The sequence below is a fragment of the Cyprinodon variegatus genome, unplaced genomic scaffold (assembly GCF_000732505.1).
Source record: "Cyprinodon variegatus isolate N-32 unplaced genomic scaffold, C_variegatus-1.0 Scaffold168, whole genome shotgun sequence".
Classification (NCBI taxonomy): Eukaryota; Metazoa; Chordata; class Actinopteri; order Cyprinodontiformes; family Cyprinodontidae; genus Cyprinodon; species Cyprinodon variegatus.
Genome location: NW_015150621.1, coordinates 396,093 through 411,847, shown reverse-complemented (window position 1 = coordinate 411,847; position 15,755 = coordinate 396,093). Strand labels below are relative to the sequence as shown.

At 37.0% G+C, this 15,755-nt stretch overlaps 1 protein-coding gene across 1 annotated transcript in view; it reads left to right on the top strand.

Annotated features, from left to right (window-relative positions):
* veph1 (ventricular zone expressed PH domain containing 1) overlaps positions 1-15,755 on the top strand; it is a 106,407-nt gene that overhangs the window by 86,794 nt on the left and 3,858 nt on the right. Inside the window, exons 12-13 of the mRNA XM_015378278.1 lie at positions 3,274-3,391; positions 12,839-12,975. Of these exons, the coding sequence (XP_015233764.1) occupies positions 3,274-3,391; positions 12,839-12,975 (255 nt within the window). The remainder of the gene's footprint in view (positions 1-3,273; positions 3,392-12,838; positions 12,976-15,755) is intronic.

The following is a 15,755-nucleotide window of genomic DNA, read 5'->3' as shown; positions in this document are numbered from 1 at the left end:
GATTTAGAACAATGGGGCATATGAAAAAGAGAGTTAATGTTGGCTGAGAAGGCCTTTCTTGTTCCTTTATAACTTTTAGTAGATTCCTTTCTAAATAACCAAAAATAGGGGTTTGTTGGTTCATAGTTTGCTTTTCCTCAGCATCATATTTACTACAGTCTCAATAAAGTTTATTGTAACAAGATAGTGGGGTACTTTCCACATGCATTACATGCTTTTACTTAAGCTTAAAAAGTTCAGTTTAGGCAACTGGATGTAAAGTTTTCTAAAAGACGTTTTGCCTTTCATCCAAGAGACGTCTTTAGTTCTAACTAGTGGTGAGGAGCACTAAGATTAAGAACTGTAGGTGTAACAAAGAATTAGGGAGGACAGAAGTGGCTCTGATCCCTGCAACTGGATTAGTCATGGAGGTCACTTGGGATGTTAATGGTTCTAATGGGTCATTAACTCCCTCGTCAGAATGGTTTTAGCGACATGTCTCATTGAATTGTGAGTCAGGTGGGCGGTGAATCTTCAGGACATTGCTCCTAAAAGTGCTTTGTAAGTAGGTGGAAGGTTATTTCTAAGACCACCTCCTCTGTTGAGAGATGTTCTTTTTCCAGGTTAACAAAGATGGCTTCCTTAATCCCTCGCTCAAACCATCTGTCTTCCTTGGCCAAAATATGGACACTGTTTTCCTAAAAACTAAGGCTAAATGTCCATTAGCCACCAGGTGTAGGTGAACAGTCCTGTCCTGGGGAGGTGGCCCTCCTGTGTTGAGCCACACGGCTGTGTAGTGGTTGCTTGGTCTCTCCACTGTAAAGGTCTGTACACTCTTCACTACACTGAACGGTGAAGTTCACATTGCCTGTCTTGTTTCTTAGTGTCTTGTCTTTGGGGTGAACGCAATTTTTTCTCAGGGTGTTGCCAGGTTTGAAGTGCACATCGATCCCGTACTGGTTGAAAACCCTCCTGAGTTTTTCAGAGACTCAAGCAACATAAGGAATGATGATGTTCCTTGTGTTTTCTTCCCTCTCAGCAGGCCTCTTCTTGATTTTTAAAAAAGCACATCTGGTATAACCACAGTTCTTCTGGGATATTCTAGTGCATCCCTGTTCTATCTCCCCTCTGTTGGTGGTTGACATGGTTTCTGTTTTTGTCTGGAGGGTTTTGATGACGCTTAGTTTGTGTTCCAGTGGGTGGTGTGAGTCAAAGGGAGGTACTGGTCAGTCTGTGTGGGTTTCCTGTAGACGTCTACGATTAGAAAAACTGGTCTCCATTAGGGAAACCCACATACACTGACCAGTACCTCCGTTTTGACTCCTACAACCCACCCCATAGATAAGACACCCAAAAAACAAGACCGACAATGTGGTTTACGCCGTTCAGTAAAGCGTGTACAGACCTGTACAGTGGAGTGACCAAGCAACTGCTACACAGGCACAAGGCTCAACACAGGACTCCTCAAGACAGGACTCAGCTGTTCACCTACTCCTGAAGGCTAAAGGACACTCGTTGGAGGACAACAATGTCCATGTTCTGGCCAATGAAGACAAATGGTTTTAGCGAGGGGTTAAGGAAGTGGTTTTTGTTAACCTTGAAAAAACATCTATCATCAGGCATAACCTTTCACCTAATTACAAAGCACTTTTAAGAGCAATATCCTAAAGATCCACCTCTGACCTGCCCTCACCTGACTCACACTTCAATTAGGCATTAGACCGAAACTGCTCTGCAGAGGGAGTTAACAACCCATCAAAACCCCCTAACTACCATTAACACCCCCCAGGTGACCTCCATGGCCAATCCAGTAGGAGAGATCAGAACCACCGTTTGTTTCCCCTAGTTCTTCCAACATCCAATGTTATATTAATCTCAGTGCTCCCCGCCACTAGTTAGAAATGAGTCAGCCTCTTAGATGAGAGGAGAGACGTCTTCTAGAAAACTTCATGTCCAGTTGCCTAAACTGAACTTTTCAAGGTGACCATGACATGTTGAATAGAAATAGACATTTTGAATTGAAAAAGCTTCCTGGATGGGAAGCGAAAACTTGGAAACAAAGTTCAGTGGATTGTTTTTAATTTTATTTTTTTGGAATGACTTTGACCTGGATGACTGAGAACGTTCACAGATATGCTGTTACCTAATTCTTCTATTGGTTTTGGAAGTAAATGAGTGCCATCTTGCTCATTTGTTTTTGTGAAACAATTCATTCCTAAATGTGTTCAGTACACATTGTTGTTGTTTTTCTGGATCAAACATAGTCTTTATTGAGAAACTGGAACCAATTATAAAAGTTGTTTGTTTATTTTAATTTGTATGAAAAAAAAAACAGTTCTCTTTTAAAGTTAGTCAGTGAGTTATGTATTTTTTTTACCACTTAGTGAAGTGTAAAGCAGCAAATGCCCACTTGTCCCACTTGTAAATCACATAGAGGTTTTATCCTAGGTACTCTTCAGTGAAATCCAGGAATTCACATTGTCAAATTGGATTTATTTCAGTATATAATTTCAATTTTAGAGCAAGACTTAAGTATTAAATACATTGAAAAAACAAAGCGTAATATTTGGTACTGAAACCTTTGTTTGCAATTATAAATATCAGACCTTCCCTGTAGTTCTTGACCAGGTTTGCTCACACTACACTAAGGATTTTCCCTTAGGGGCCCTGGCTGTTTGCTTTGGGACATTGAAATCCTGGATACTCATTGCAATCAACGAGCAAACAACTGAACAGTTTTATAAACAGTAGTGGATTGTTTATTTATTTATTTTTTCGGTGTGGGTTAAAATAATTGTTCATCCATATCAGTTCACAAAGTATGTCTAAAGTGTAAAAGGTTTGAAATTGCAGCTAAAACAGAAATCCGCAATACTTCACATATGCTTTCTAAGTTTTGTCATATGGCGTGCTTTCCTTCAAATGCCTGTTTGAGCTCTCACTCTCTTACGTGCTCTGTGCTCAGAGTTATTTTATTCATGACGTGTATCGCTATGATTTCCAGAAAGTGCTTAGTCATCCTGACCTATAGGAGAATATTTACGGTCTAACCTCATAGATGACCGTTTCAGTCAAACACGGCCCTGCTTTATCTGTATCCACAGGCAAAACCCCTCGACCTTGGTTGTTTAGGTTGTACAAACAGCAGAGAGGAAGCTGATATTACCCTGTGTGTGTGGGTGGCTTTCTGATGAAAGGAGATTTAAAGTCTGGATTTGGTTGGTCCAAATAGGGACGGACAGATAAAACAAAGACATATATAAGCATTTTGTTTCTTTTTTTTTTTGTCTTCAGGACCTGGACAACCTTCAGATTCAGCTAGAGGAGGTGCGTTTCTTTGACCTGTTTGGGTACAGCGAGGAGGAGGGGGGCTGGCTCTGCTTCATGTGCAACAACCCTGAAAAGGCCACAGGTGAACACAAACGCACACAAACAGGCAGAGAACATGACCATCTAAAAAAATGAGACCCCTCCTCTTTCATATTAGCTCAGTTGGCATTCAGTGCTCTTTTATTCCCCAACCTGTCAAATTGCACCTCTGACCCTGTGCTCCACGTTCCGCTGTCTTCACCAAATCAAGCACAGGTTTTTTAGAGACTGATGCGTTTCTCTGGGGAGCTTAGTGGGATGTTTTTGCTCAAAATTCCTGCAAGGAAACCAATCTTTTCTCAGAGTAGTTATGGGAACTTGAACAAAGAATGAGGGCCAGGTTTAAGAGATGTGCTAGGTCACTGAAAGTTGGCACCTTCTGCTGTACTGACTCAGTTCTGATGAAGAGGATCCAGCTTCGCACCACCATTACCTAGCCTCAAATATGGCAGCTACAGACAATCAGGGGGGGAGCTAAATGGGGGGCCAGGGGTGGCCATAGCCACTCTTACCCAATCATTGGCCACCCCTGTGGCCACCCCTACCATCTTTCCCTCTAATACAGATGGCGGGAGCAGTAATACTCTCAAGTGGAAAATTAAAAACATTTTAATTTTTCATATATCAATTTATGTAGATATTAGTACTTGTAAATATCAATTTCATGCAGAAAGATTATTGATAAATGTAGGTAAGTAATGACAATGGAAAATATGTTTGCCCCAGAATTCAAACCTCAAAGAACTTTAACCAACATGCCTTTTATCTAGAAAGCACAGATGTTTAAATATATGCATCTATTTGTTAGCAAAGGATGTAGGAAAGTGTAGTTTGTCTTTATTTAGAAAATATGGATGATATGCTCGGTATTTTTTCTGTTTGAACAGGGTAGATGGACCCCGAGGTTCTGGCGCCTATCCGCTTTTGGCCAACCCTAAGTGTACATTGGTTATTACCTGGCCACCCTTATTAATATTTTCTGGCTACGCCTCTGCACACAGTGTCTCTAACTGTCCCTGGATATGTTACATCTCATTAGAACCGTGTTTTGCTTGCATTTCATTTTATTGATGGGAGTTGCAGTAATGAATAAATACAAATACAAAAAAAGACAAAATCTTATCCTTTTATGTAAATGCATATTTTCAGTACCATATATTGTTTTTCTTTCATCAGTGCTGCATTATAGGCTCCTTATTATGGCCCTTGATCTGTTTGCAGCATTTTGGGTCAGGCAAGGATTTCAAAGGAGTTCAATCTTTCAAAGTCGGCTTTTATTTCTTTCATCTTTAGATTATTTTTATTGTTTTTAAATAGAGATACTCATATTTGCAGTGATTTATAAGTAATATTAATTTTTACTATGATTTCATCATTAGATTCAACTCCATGAACTTCTTCTTTGTCTTACTAACAGTAGGACATACACAGTAAAATTTTAATTTAAATGAGTGGATTATCAATTACCCACGCAATGTTAGTAGTTGTTTTCTGGGGTCTTTGAAGGACATGATAAATATTGTAAAGGTAAAACAGAATAAAGTCAGTTGATGAAGTAAAAGATTTGTCATGTTCAAACGAAAGTACACCCTTGGAAACAAAGTCCAGTGGATTTTAAAAACCTTTTTTGGAAAGTACTCTTTCGTTCTAAGGTTGAAATGTTGTGCAGAGATGTTAACTCCCATTGTTCATTTCCACTTTTTTCGACATAACAATGAAAAACTAGCTCTGGAAAAAACTGCATCAACAGACAAGACTATAGAACTGAAGAAAACGAAATATGAGGGGTAGCCAGAAACAGTAGCTGAAGAGAACTAGTGGACAAGTAGGGGTCTGTTTACAAAACAGGCAGTTTCTTTCTCTACTACTAAAACATTCCTGAAAATTAGATAGTTCCACACATACTTTAATGATTTAAGCACAGCGAATGCATGGTACAGTTATAAACAAGTCATGATGTTCAAAGAGAAAGCAGTGCATAACTGGAAAGTTGACAATAAAAAGATTTCCACGCATGTCTTTTCAGCAACCTTAGTCTCAGCCCTTAATTAAATCCAGTGTTATTCCTTTCCCTTGGAAGTGGGTAAATTATTTGACTTTTGCTGAGAATAAAATTACATGTTTACTGGGAACAGATACTTAAGCAAAATGTGGTAAAAGTTTTGTGTTTATCAACATTTAATGAAGCTCTTTGATCAGAAGTAGAGGCATCCCATCTCTCAAACTCCTTGATATTTGATATTCTCTGCTATGAAAAACTTCCACCATCACCATAAAGCACACACTGTGTTAAAATGGTTTACATAATGTGAAAATAACAGGTTCCATAATTTGGTTTTATCTATCTTACTGTAGAAAACCCACAAAATGGAAAATAACGAGTTGAACGCTGTAAAAGAGTTTGAAGTTCACGTAAGAAGAAGTTAAAGGATGCCTATTTGGACGGATGTAGTTAAAGCGTTATGTAAGGGGAGGAGGGTAGGGATACCTCAGAAAGAGAGCTTTTCGGTCACTAATGAGTTGCTTTAAGCCATCATACTGTACATCACTCTGATGTTTGATGGCTGCTAATAAGACGCCAGAAAACAGGAAGCTGTTTGTTGGCGTGAATGACTGACCAGATGGGACTGCCTGAGGTGAAAGCAGTAACTATTTCAGGCTGTTCGGTTGATCTTTTTTATATGTTGCAGCTGAAGTTGTCATGTTTAAAGCCCAGCATAAACCTGATTTAGCGTGTAGTAACTGAGAATAGGAAGTAAACTACACTTACTGTAGATTCAGATACCATAAGTTTATGGGATTTTACTTTAGTTCATCAAATATCATCATTAGTACCTGATGGACAGTCCTGTTAATGGTCGCTGTCATGGAGAACAGGGGATCCTTTACTTGTTCAATGTGAATATTGATATTATGTGATATATGATTGAGCTAAATGGCTGGAATCTTCAGTGGGCCGAACATCTCATAGTTTATTAGAGTTTCAGAAAATTTCAGTGTTTATCAGCAGTCTCTCAGAGCTTTGTTAGTTTACCATTGGATGGAAGTTTCTGGAAAATAAATACCCAAGGAGATGAGCCATGAAAATTATTGCTAATGACCTATTCAAAAATATAAACACTTCTTCAATAAATCAACTTAATGAATGACTAATTACCAAAATACACACAAAGAAGTTTCTGATCCAAAAAAAATGCTCCAAAGGAAAAAAGTATCTGTGATGAGCAGACTTATCCACATATTTATATCAGGCATTATTTCTTAAAGAAAAGCAATGAAAGATACTTTTTCTACTCAAACCTGGTTTTAATTATCATGTAGGAGAAGAAATCCTGAGGAAAAATTCGCTGGATAAGTCGCCAACTTCACAGAAAACCGAGCAGGGATGTCAAGGAAGGTAGAATTTATTCTCTGTTCCAGTAAGGTGTGTCTCATGTTTCCAAAAATGCTTTATTAAGACCCAAGGTACAAACTTAAGACGTGAATTGTTTCAACTGGTGGATCACATGCAGAGGGTAACGACAGAAGTCAAATGATTGAAGGAGAACTTTTTTTCTTCGGTGCAACATATTTTAGGGACAGTAAGGATCTGTTTTTGCTCAGCTGTTTAGCTCATTGGGCTCTACAGTAGGTGGTACCGAGCTTACATAAAGCCACCATCAATAAAAAATAACAGGTTATAATACATGTAAGAAATGTGTTTTTATGGACAACACGTCTCACGTTAAAACAACAAATTTTGTATACTGCATGTCATAATTTTACAGTCAGGTATATTTTTGCCTTAAACCAATGCTGATTATTTTCAGGCTGAAAATAACAGATATTTCTTTCAACAGAAATCTGATATGCTCTGATGTTGTCCATAACATTTTGAGAATTGCCAGGCTCCAGTCAGAATCTGGTCTCTTACTACATAAAAAGGCTTTTCTCCTCCTTGATCTCACAGCTGCTGTTATTTGCTGGACTAAATATATTTAGACATGTGCGTCTGAATCCTTTGCCAAAATAAAGCCGGAAGCTGATGCAAAACAAGAGAAACAAAAAATAAAGCATGTTAAACAGCTTTATGAATTTACCCCATTTATAAGGAGCCTTTAAACTGCATTATTTATTATCTGAATTTCAGAGTTTGGTTTATGATGTCTTGCCATCCTAGCCTGTTACATAAAAAATAGACATAAAGACTGACTTTTAAAATGGGATAAGAATAGAATAATCCTTTCTTGTTGTATATTGGTGAAATTTGGGTGATTTTAGAAGCGAGGGGAAAGTTTATAAAAAACTTTACAAGAACCAGCAGAGGTTTTATTAGCCTATTAAGTTTGTTGGTAGAAGTAAAGGTAACTAACAGCTGGAGAAACTAAGAATCTTTAAAAACATTCCTTGATGCCCCTTGGACCCAGCAGTCATTCAGGGAAGGATCTCTCCATGATTGAAATAGTTTCATGCATGGGTTGAGAGAAATGTTCCAACAATGAATGTTGTTTTTCACCAGAGTCCTTCAGTCTCTCATCTCCTGCACTTTGTGGGACAGAGCTGGCCTTGCTGATGATTTTTATTATTTTTTTAAACTGCTTCCTCTCATACTTCTTACATATAGACAGATAGAGATGGGGAAATAAAAATAGAAGAAATTCTCAATGAAAAAAATCATTATTTTCATTATTCTCTATATGTATTAAATGGATTATGTGTGCTCTCATACATTTGGATTTGTATATTTACCTTGCTGAGTGTTAATTTGGCACAATCAACGTTCAGCCTTCTGTTAGGACACAATAATCTGTCCCTGGAATCAAACTGCTCGCATGTTGCCAAGTTCTCTTTGAAAATCTAAGTCTCAAAGCTTTTCAGAATCAGTTCTAATAAGTCTCAGGATCAGAGTCAACATTGAGGTATGATCAGGCTCAACTCCAATAAATGAGGCTGCCACATTGTATGCATCTAATCGTTAACTCTGTAATCACCTCTGATTACAGATTCTTCTTCTGTTGTTTTTATTTCCTCTGCCAAGACTGCTATAGAAAAGTGCAATCATTAGAGAGTGACAGAAAGTGAAGTGAAGGCACATCCTGTTCTTATGGAAATAAACTGCATGTCCTTTGAATTATCTTCTTTTTTTGAAGTTGAACGAAAGATAGTCATTACAGCATCTGTTTTCACCTGGTCATGAAATGGTTTGATGTAAAATTCAGTAGGTAAACTTAAAAATTAAAAGCGTTTTGTTTTAATTCTAAAAGGAGCAATAGGTGAACATCTCTTCACTATGTGGGTTGAGCATTGTCTGTAGACCAAAACGAAACCTTTCTCTTTCTCTTTCTCCACTCCAGCTGCAGCTTCTCAACCAATGTGCATATTTGCAAAGAATAAATACATAGAAAAATAGTGTTACTTTTCAGAGGAACATGTCCAGCGCAAAAGTAAATAGCTCATAACTTTGAAATAATAGCAAGAAAACGTCATTTTGGCAAATGATCATCCCCAGATAAACTTTTTGCTCTGCTGGGCTCCCTACCATTTTGCTCCGATGCTAGGCTGCTCTCTCTGGGCAAGAAGAGCCTAAGCATTGAGTGGAAGCTGTTCACATAGACTTACATGCAGGCATTGCCAGCCCAGTTGAGATTGGAGAACAACAGATGTTGGGGATGATGATATTCCAGCCAAAGATATACCTTTACTTCTTCATATTACAAATGTTTCAATTCTATCTGTCCAAAATGATGAATTATTGCTTTATGCTCCTTTAGCAAACTATCTTATCCGTGTATAATGTATTTTATCTTGTGGATATAATTCCCTTTTGTTTCTTATTTCACAATAAACATGTAGGGAAGTAATGTAAAGCAGATTTCACACCTGTGTAAAACATCTGAAAAGTGTCTGGGATCCTTATTAGCAGTCAAAGACAGCTGGACTATGATAAATAACAAAATATTTTATACACCTATCACCTCCTTTGCTCCTCATTGCTTAATACAATACAAGGGTTGCTATTTAAAATGTGTTGAAATATATATTACATTTGAATTTAAGTATGAAACCTACAACTTTGTATTGTCCCCTGGCAGCTACTCTGCACAATCTGGAGGTGGGTGTTTTTCCCCACAGCTCAGTCCTATACTATTGGGCATGCAATGCACAGTTAGTTGTAAAGAACAAACTATTAATGGTTCTCCTTTAAAAAAAAACTCTTAGTGGTTGTAGTTGCATTACTTTAAAGCAATAAATTACTGAAAAAAGGAGGTTTACCATGTGTGCTTATGTATCCTGCTGAATACAACCTGTAGCCTTTATAGTATAATGACTCTGGCATTTTGTTCGCAAAAAGATAAAACTGTAAACAGCAGTTTATTAAAATCTGTTTTGTTTTATGATGTATTTCTGATCATAATTACTGTAATGTCTTTAAAATGTATGTTAATGATCAGTATGAAGTGTACATGCTTATGGAGGAATACATGAAGATTGTAGATTATGCAACAGAAGCTGAGTGCTTTAACTGGATGGTGAATACATGCTAATATTCTCCAGACATGTCAAATCCAAAATTATGGAGCAAATACAGGGGTTGCTTCTAACAGCTAAGCTGTTCTAAATACTCAAATGTAGACAAATATAATAATAGTACAATAATGAGATTTTCCTCCTAAAATGTACAAATACAAATATATACCGGTAGTCCTCCTTGTTACCCCCTTAATGCTAGTGTATGCTATAGTTTACTTTAAGCCGGCCATACACGGTACAATTGTTTTCCCATATTGGGCCGTTTCTCCAGTCGTGCAAGAATTTTTCGATCGGGCCGAGTTTCAGCCTGATCATGCTTCATGTAGTGTACAGGGCATAACGAGGAACATGATTTGCTGAACACTTAATTATAGAAATTGAGTAATTTAAAAGTCTGACATTGATATCTGTCAGAAATTGAAGTACATTCACCAGTCAGGTATATGTAGCATTATAAACACCTGCCTAATTGGGTGTTTGTGCCGTTTTTGCTCCCCAAGCAGCCAAGACCTGCTGAGTCATATACTCTCAGTCCTAAGGAGGTGTTCAAATTATGAGGTGGGGGATCCATGGATAATGCTTGTTTTTCCAACACATCCCAAGAAAATAATCAATTGTACATAGATCCAAGAATAGTGATGGCCAAGACAAATTATTTGCTTTAACCTAATAAAGACATAGAGCTGGCCAAACCAACTTGGCCAACATATCTTTGATGGTCTGAATCACACAAAATCAATAACAGAAGACTCCCTAGCAATTCAAATGTGCGGAATAAAACTGTACTGGATTAGTTATCTGTCTTTACACACATTGTGATATTTAAGGCACTTAAAATTCAATGTTGTTATCATACGTCTGGTGACATGGACAGAAAAAACTGTACAAGATGTTAAGTCATGCGTTATTAATAAGTGGGTACGACATAGATAAGTTATAGCCAGCGTGTGATGATTTACCACACATCCTCCTTTTTTGCCCTGATGCTGTTCATCTGACATTTTTAGTGCATCCACCTATAACCATGCAGTCTTGCGGGTCCTGCCGGCTCCTTCTGGATGAAGTCAATAACGTGGCCAATGTCCGCATTCTCTTTACATCTGAATCCATATGCCTTCAGCACCCGTATTAAGTACCTCTTACTGCTTACCACTTAGTGTTTAATTGCATGAGATTGCATGATATCAGTATAGTTCATTCCAAGGTTAAAATAAAATGAAATCAAGCCTATGTTCTCTATGTTTCATTAACATATGCTACATCACCATAAAGGAGCTCCCTCACAAACAACTTATCTATCTCGTACCAACACATTAGCAACACGTGGCCACCACTTAATATCTTGTTTTTTTCTGTACATGTCACCAGACAGACTCTGTATTATCCTGCTGCAAACAGATATTATATACAGCATTCAACAATCTGCTCAAACCAAAATATTTTAATGAGGAACATGCTGGTTTATATTTGGACTATATGGCTAAATTAATCATAGACTGTTAATAACTTGTTGGTTATATTTTGTTTATATCAACCCAATTCACATTAAACTAATGCCATTTGAAACTTTAAAAAAAAGCATCTTCTCCACCTTAAGTTTTCAAAATATAGATGAATCAAAAGACATTAAATAAAATATCATAATCCAGTTTGTAATCGTGGTCAAAAATTATTAAAGGAGGCTGATCTTATTTCATTGAGTCATTTTCTTAGTCACAATAAGCCGGGAGAAAGAGGGGGTTAGGTAATCAATTATATACAGACTCATACTTTAAACTATTTAGGACGATCTTTGTCATAAGTTTGATTGCACAATGTGCTGTAGTAGCGTTACAGTTACTTTTAATCTTATGTGTTTAGCAAGTTTTTAAAGGGTGCCTTCAGTTATTTTATATCAAGGTTTATTTGCTCTGATTATAAATATAATCCTCCTACCCATAAAAATAAAAAAAGAAATTTGCAGAAGTTGAGATGGTCAGGTAGTTCACTAAATAAGATTAGTGACCAGAGTGCTACTTTATGGCAGTCTGAGCTCCCTCTAAACACTCGAGCTTACTAAATTAAAAGTTGTTCAACTGAACAAAGATATTTTAAAGATACTATTTTTGTTTGCCTGATGTAGGATTTATTTTAGAGAGTTGAACGTGACCTTGTCTTTACAAGTCAAACCTTGTCTTTTCAATCTACTGGTCCAAAGGGGACTGATATCTGATTCTAAAACACTGAGAAGACTGACTCATTTTACCACAGTGCAGTGCCGCCAGTTAGAGGTGGCTGGATTGATCCTAGCATTGATAATATTGATAATATCAATAGCAATGCTGATATTCATATAAAAAGAATACTTGTGGAAAAACAATACGCACTGACTGCAGCAGATTCAAGTCTCCCAGTCTGTGTCACAGCACTCTGCTGCTCCTCCTCCCCCCTCATCACTGTCTTGCACGGTCACATGACTCAGCTGCGCCTGCCAAACAAGAATATTTGTAATGATGTGGTAATTTCGTTTTATTGACGAAAGATTTTTGTTTTTAAAATGCTTTGAGTCTTTGTTTTGTTAATTTTCCATTTTAACTTTGTAATAATAAAGTAAAAATCTCCAAAAGGTCAATAGTTTCATGAAACATCAAGTTTAAACATAAAAAGAGAATTGTTATTGGTCATACTGACCCTGTATTGACTCGGTATTGGAGCGATGCCAAAATATTACCTCTACTGCTTTCAAGAAGTTATTGGTCTAGCGCCCCTAGTGACTAAATTTTAAAATGTTGCGTTAGTTAATTTGACCTTTTTTTACATAATTTACATCTTTTTTTTTCTTTACATCTTTCGTATTGTTTGCAAATGCAATAATTTAACAACATTTAAAAGCAATGTGAAAATAAAATATTTAAAAAACAACAACAATAAAGATTATGTATATGTTCTATCCCAGTTTGTACCTCTAACTGTCTTCCTCTGTGATTGTTTGACCCTTTAGTTGTGAACCAGGAGGGCCAGCCTCTGATCGAAGGAAAGCTGAAGGAGAAGCAGGTCCGCTGGAAGTTTATCAAGCGCTGGAAAACCCGATACTTCACCTTGGCAGGAAACCAGCTCCTCTTCCACCGGGGCAAATCTGTACGTAGGCAGTAAAAAAAAAATATAGAAAGACACCTCACAAATCAAACAGGCACCCACTTTATGGCCCCTTAGTGTGGAAAGAATCCCCTATTTTTCACTTGAGTTATGATGAAATTGTACATGAAATAATACAAACCTCACCTTTATGAGAGCTTATTGTCCCTTTGGAACATTAGAAGAGTCTCTCTGAACTTTGACCCACTTTGTACATTTTAGTGGGAAACATTTGAGGTATGAGTTAAGGGCACCTTCTTCCACTTTGAGCTATATCCTTTTATGGAAGTAGAAAACAGATACAAGATTAATGCACAACACTGTGCATGACGAAATGACTAATCCCCCATAGGAGGTTCCAGGTGATCTACCAATACAGATCCCCTTTTAAAGGGCTTAGTGGAAATAAAAATGAGCAACCATGTCTGATCAGAAGCATGCACTGACACCAGGAGAGGTGATGGAAATCAGTAGAGTGATAAAGGTTGGTGAAATAAAAGGAATTTAATGTTATGAATATATTTTTACTTCACATTATTAATAACATGCATGTCAGTTTTCCGATATCACTTCATATTAAAACCATTTGTGTCCTATGGGTGTCACATGTTTACAGTCAGAGTACTCAAGTTTGGCTCAAAATCATTTTTGGGCATCTGTAAAACATAAGCAGCGGTTAAAACATAGGCAGGAACAGGACTGGACTTTTTTTTTTTTCTTTACCCCCCACTTTCAACAATAGTCGTTGTGCTGCAGTCCAGATGTTGATAGATTCTTTTTTGCAGCAGCGGCTCATTGGGAGGATTGTGTGCCTTTGTTCTGGGAGCTCGGTTTGTCGATGCCAGCATGTTCTGGAGGTGGTTGCTTTGTTGTGACATAATTTATCCCCCCAACTGAAAAAGGGAAGGTTTTTGTTTGCCAGTTATTTCAAAACAGTTGTGAAATCTTCTAAAATCCATTCAAAGTGGATAAACAGTAAAAGGTAGAACGTAGGCATTAGATTTGCAGCTTGCAGTTAATCATCATGACAGCTTGAAATTGTTGCCTTGCAAATGGATTTAAACCCGATGGTGGGGAAAAAAATCCATCTCTTATTAATTTCATTTTACATATATTGATTTATGAATGCTGAGGGGCTGTTAATTCTATTAGGGAGTGATTGAGATAAAAATAATTGTCTCATAATTAGCTAGACTGTTTCTCAGGGTTTTAATTCCTAACATTATATTCTCTAACTGTCTGTAAGACAGTTTAGAGACCTATTTGGAGACCTTCACAGCCTTTTCTGAGGGGTTTATATTAGTGAGACAAATGTTGTCTAGCCAGTGCAGGGCTGGACGTTATGCCATATTTTTCATTTGTTCTTTGCAAAGAAAATAAAGTGCTGGCTGAGTGAAATACCATCTATCTCCTTTATTTAACTGGATTGCATAGTTGAATACCTTTTTCCAACTGCAATTCGTAAACTTTAGCCCATTTTGTCCCATTAAAACAAACAATTTTTTAAATATTTTTGTCATTGGTATTTAATCTTGTATTAACAGAAAATCAAGTCTTTTTCTGCCTCTATCTGGTTGTACCTCAGAATCATCCTGTTTTCTCCTCCAATCATTATCCTATCAGCTTTCAGTGGTGGACAAAGTACTCATCAGTAGTACTGATAGTCAAAACTTACTCAACTATAAGTAAAAGTAACTGTCAAAAATCTAATCAAGTAAAAGTATTGAAGTACTCACAGTACTTTTGAAAATATTGTAGTATTTAAAAGTCCATGCATTTAAAAGTATTTAAGTATTCAAAAATACCAATACAATTTTCTAATGTTAATACTTTTCTCTGTAATTTTAAGAGTCATTTTAGAGAATCTTGTCACTTTCAGAAATCATCTGATGTATTGATGCATAAGAACCATTCTTCTACAAACTCTACACCACTTGGAAAGAAGTTCAGGATAAAAATGCCTCAAAAAATAAAGACAGCTATTTTGATTATTATTTCTTATTAAAAATCAAACAAAAAAGAAAACAGTGCCTTGATTCTCCTCACGCTTTCCCCATGGAATAAAGGTTTAAGGTTGAATCTATTACCACAAAGAAACTCCAACTCTGCTTTGAGAACTAATCCTACCGAACAACTTGGCCACATGGTAACAACTAAAAGCTTAATAAAATTATAAACTACAAATCATATCTGCCCTGAGTTTCTCACATCTGTGGAATGTCATGCAAATCTCTAAACAGCGGTGTCCTAATTCAGTCCTAAGGGCTGTTATCTTGCGTGTTCAAACTGCATTTCAAGAAAGAAAAATAGCAACAGCAGATTAAAAAGCTAAGCTGAACCAAAAGTAACAAGTAAATAGCAGCTTCCTAGAAATGTAGTGGACTAGAAAGTATAATATTTGACTTTGAAATGTAGTGGAGTAAAAGATATAAATACCACCCCCCCCCCCCCCCCTAAAAAACATCAACTTACTCAAATGAATATAAGATAGAAAAAAAGCACTTAAGTACAGTCAAGTACATGTTCTTTGTTACATTCCACCACTGTCAGCTTTGAAAGAAGTCCATGTTCCCTGCTGATGAAAGCTTTCCCTCAGCATGATACTACCATCTCCGTATTACATTGAGTAAATATTCTTTCTGGGGCTAAGTTAGTTTTCTGTCACACACAGTGTCTTACATGCAGACCATGATGTTTCATCTCAGTCCCCACTGACCGGAACACATTCCTACATGTATTTGTTGTGTCAATTAAATGATTTGTGGCAAAATTAAAAAAAACTC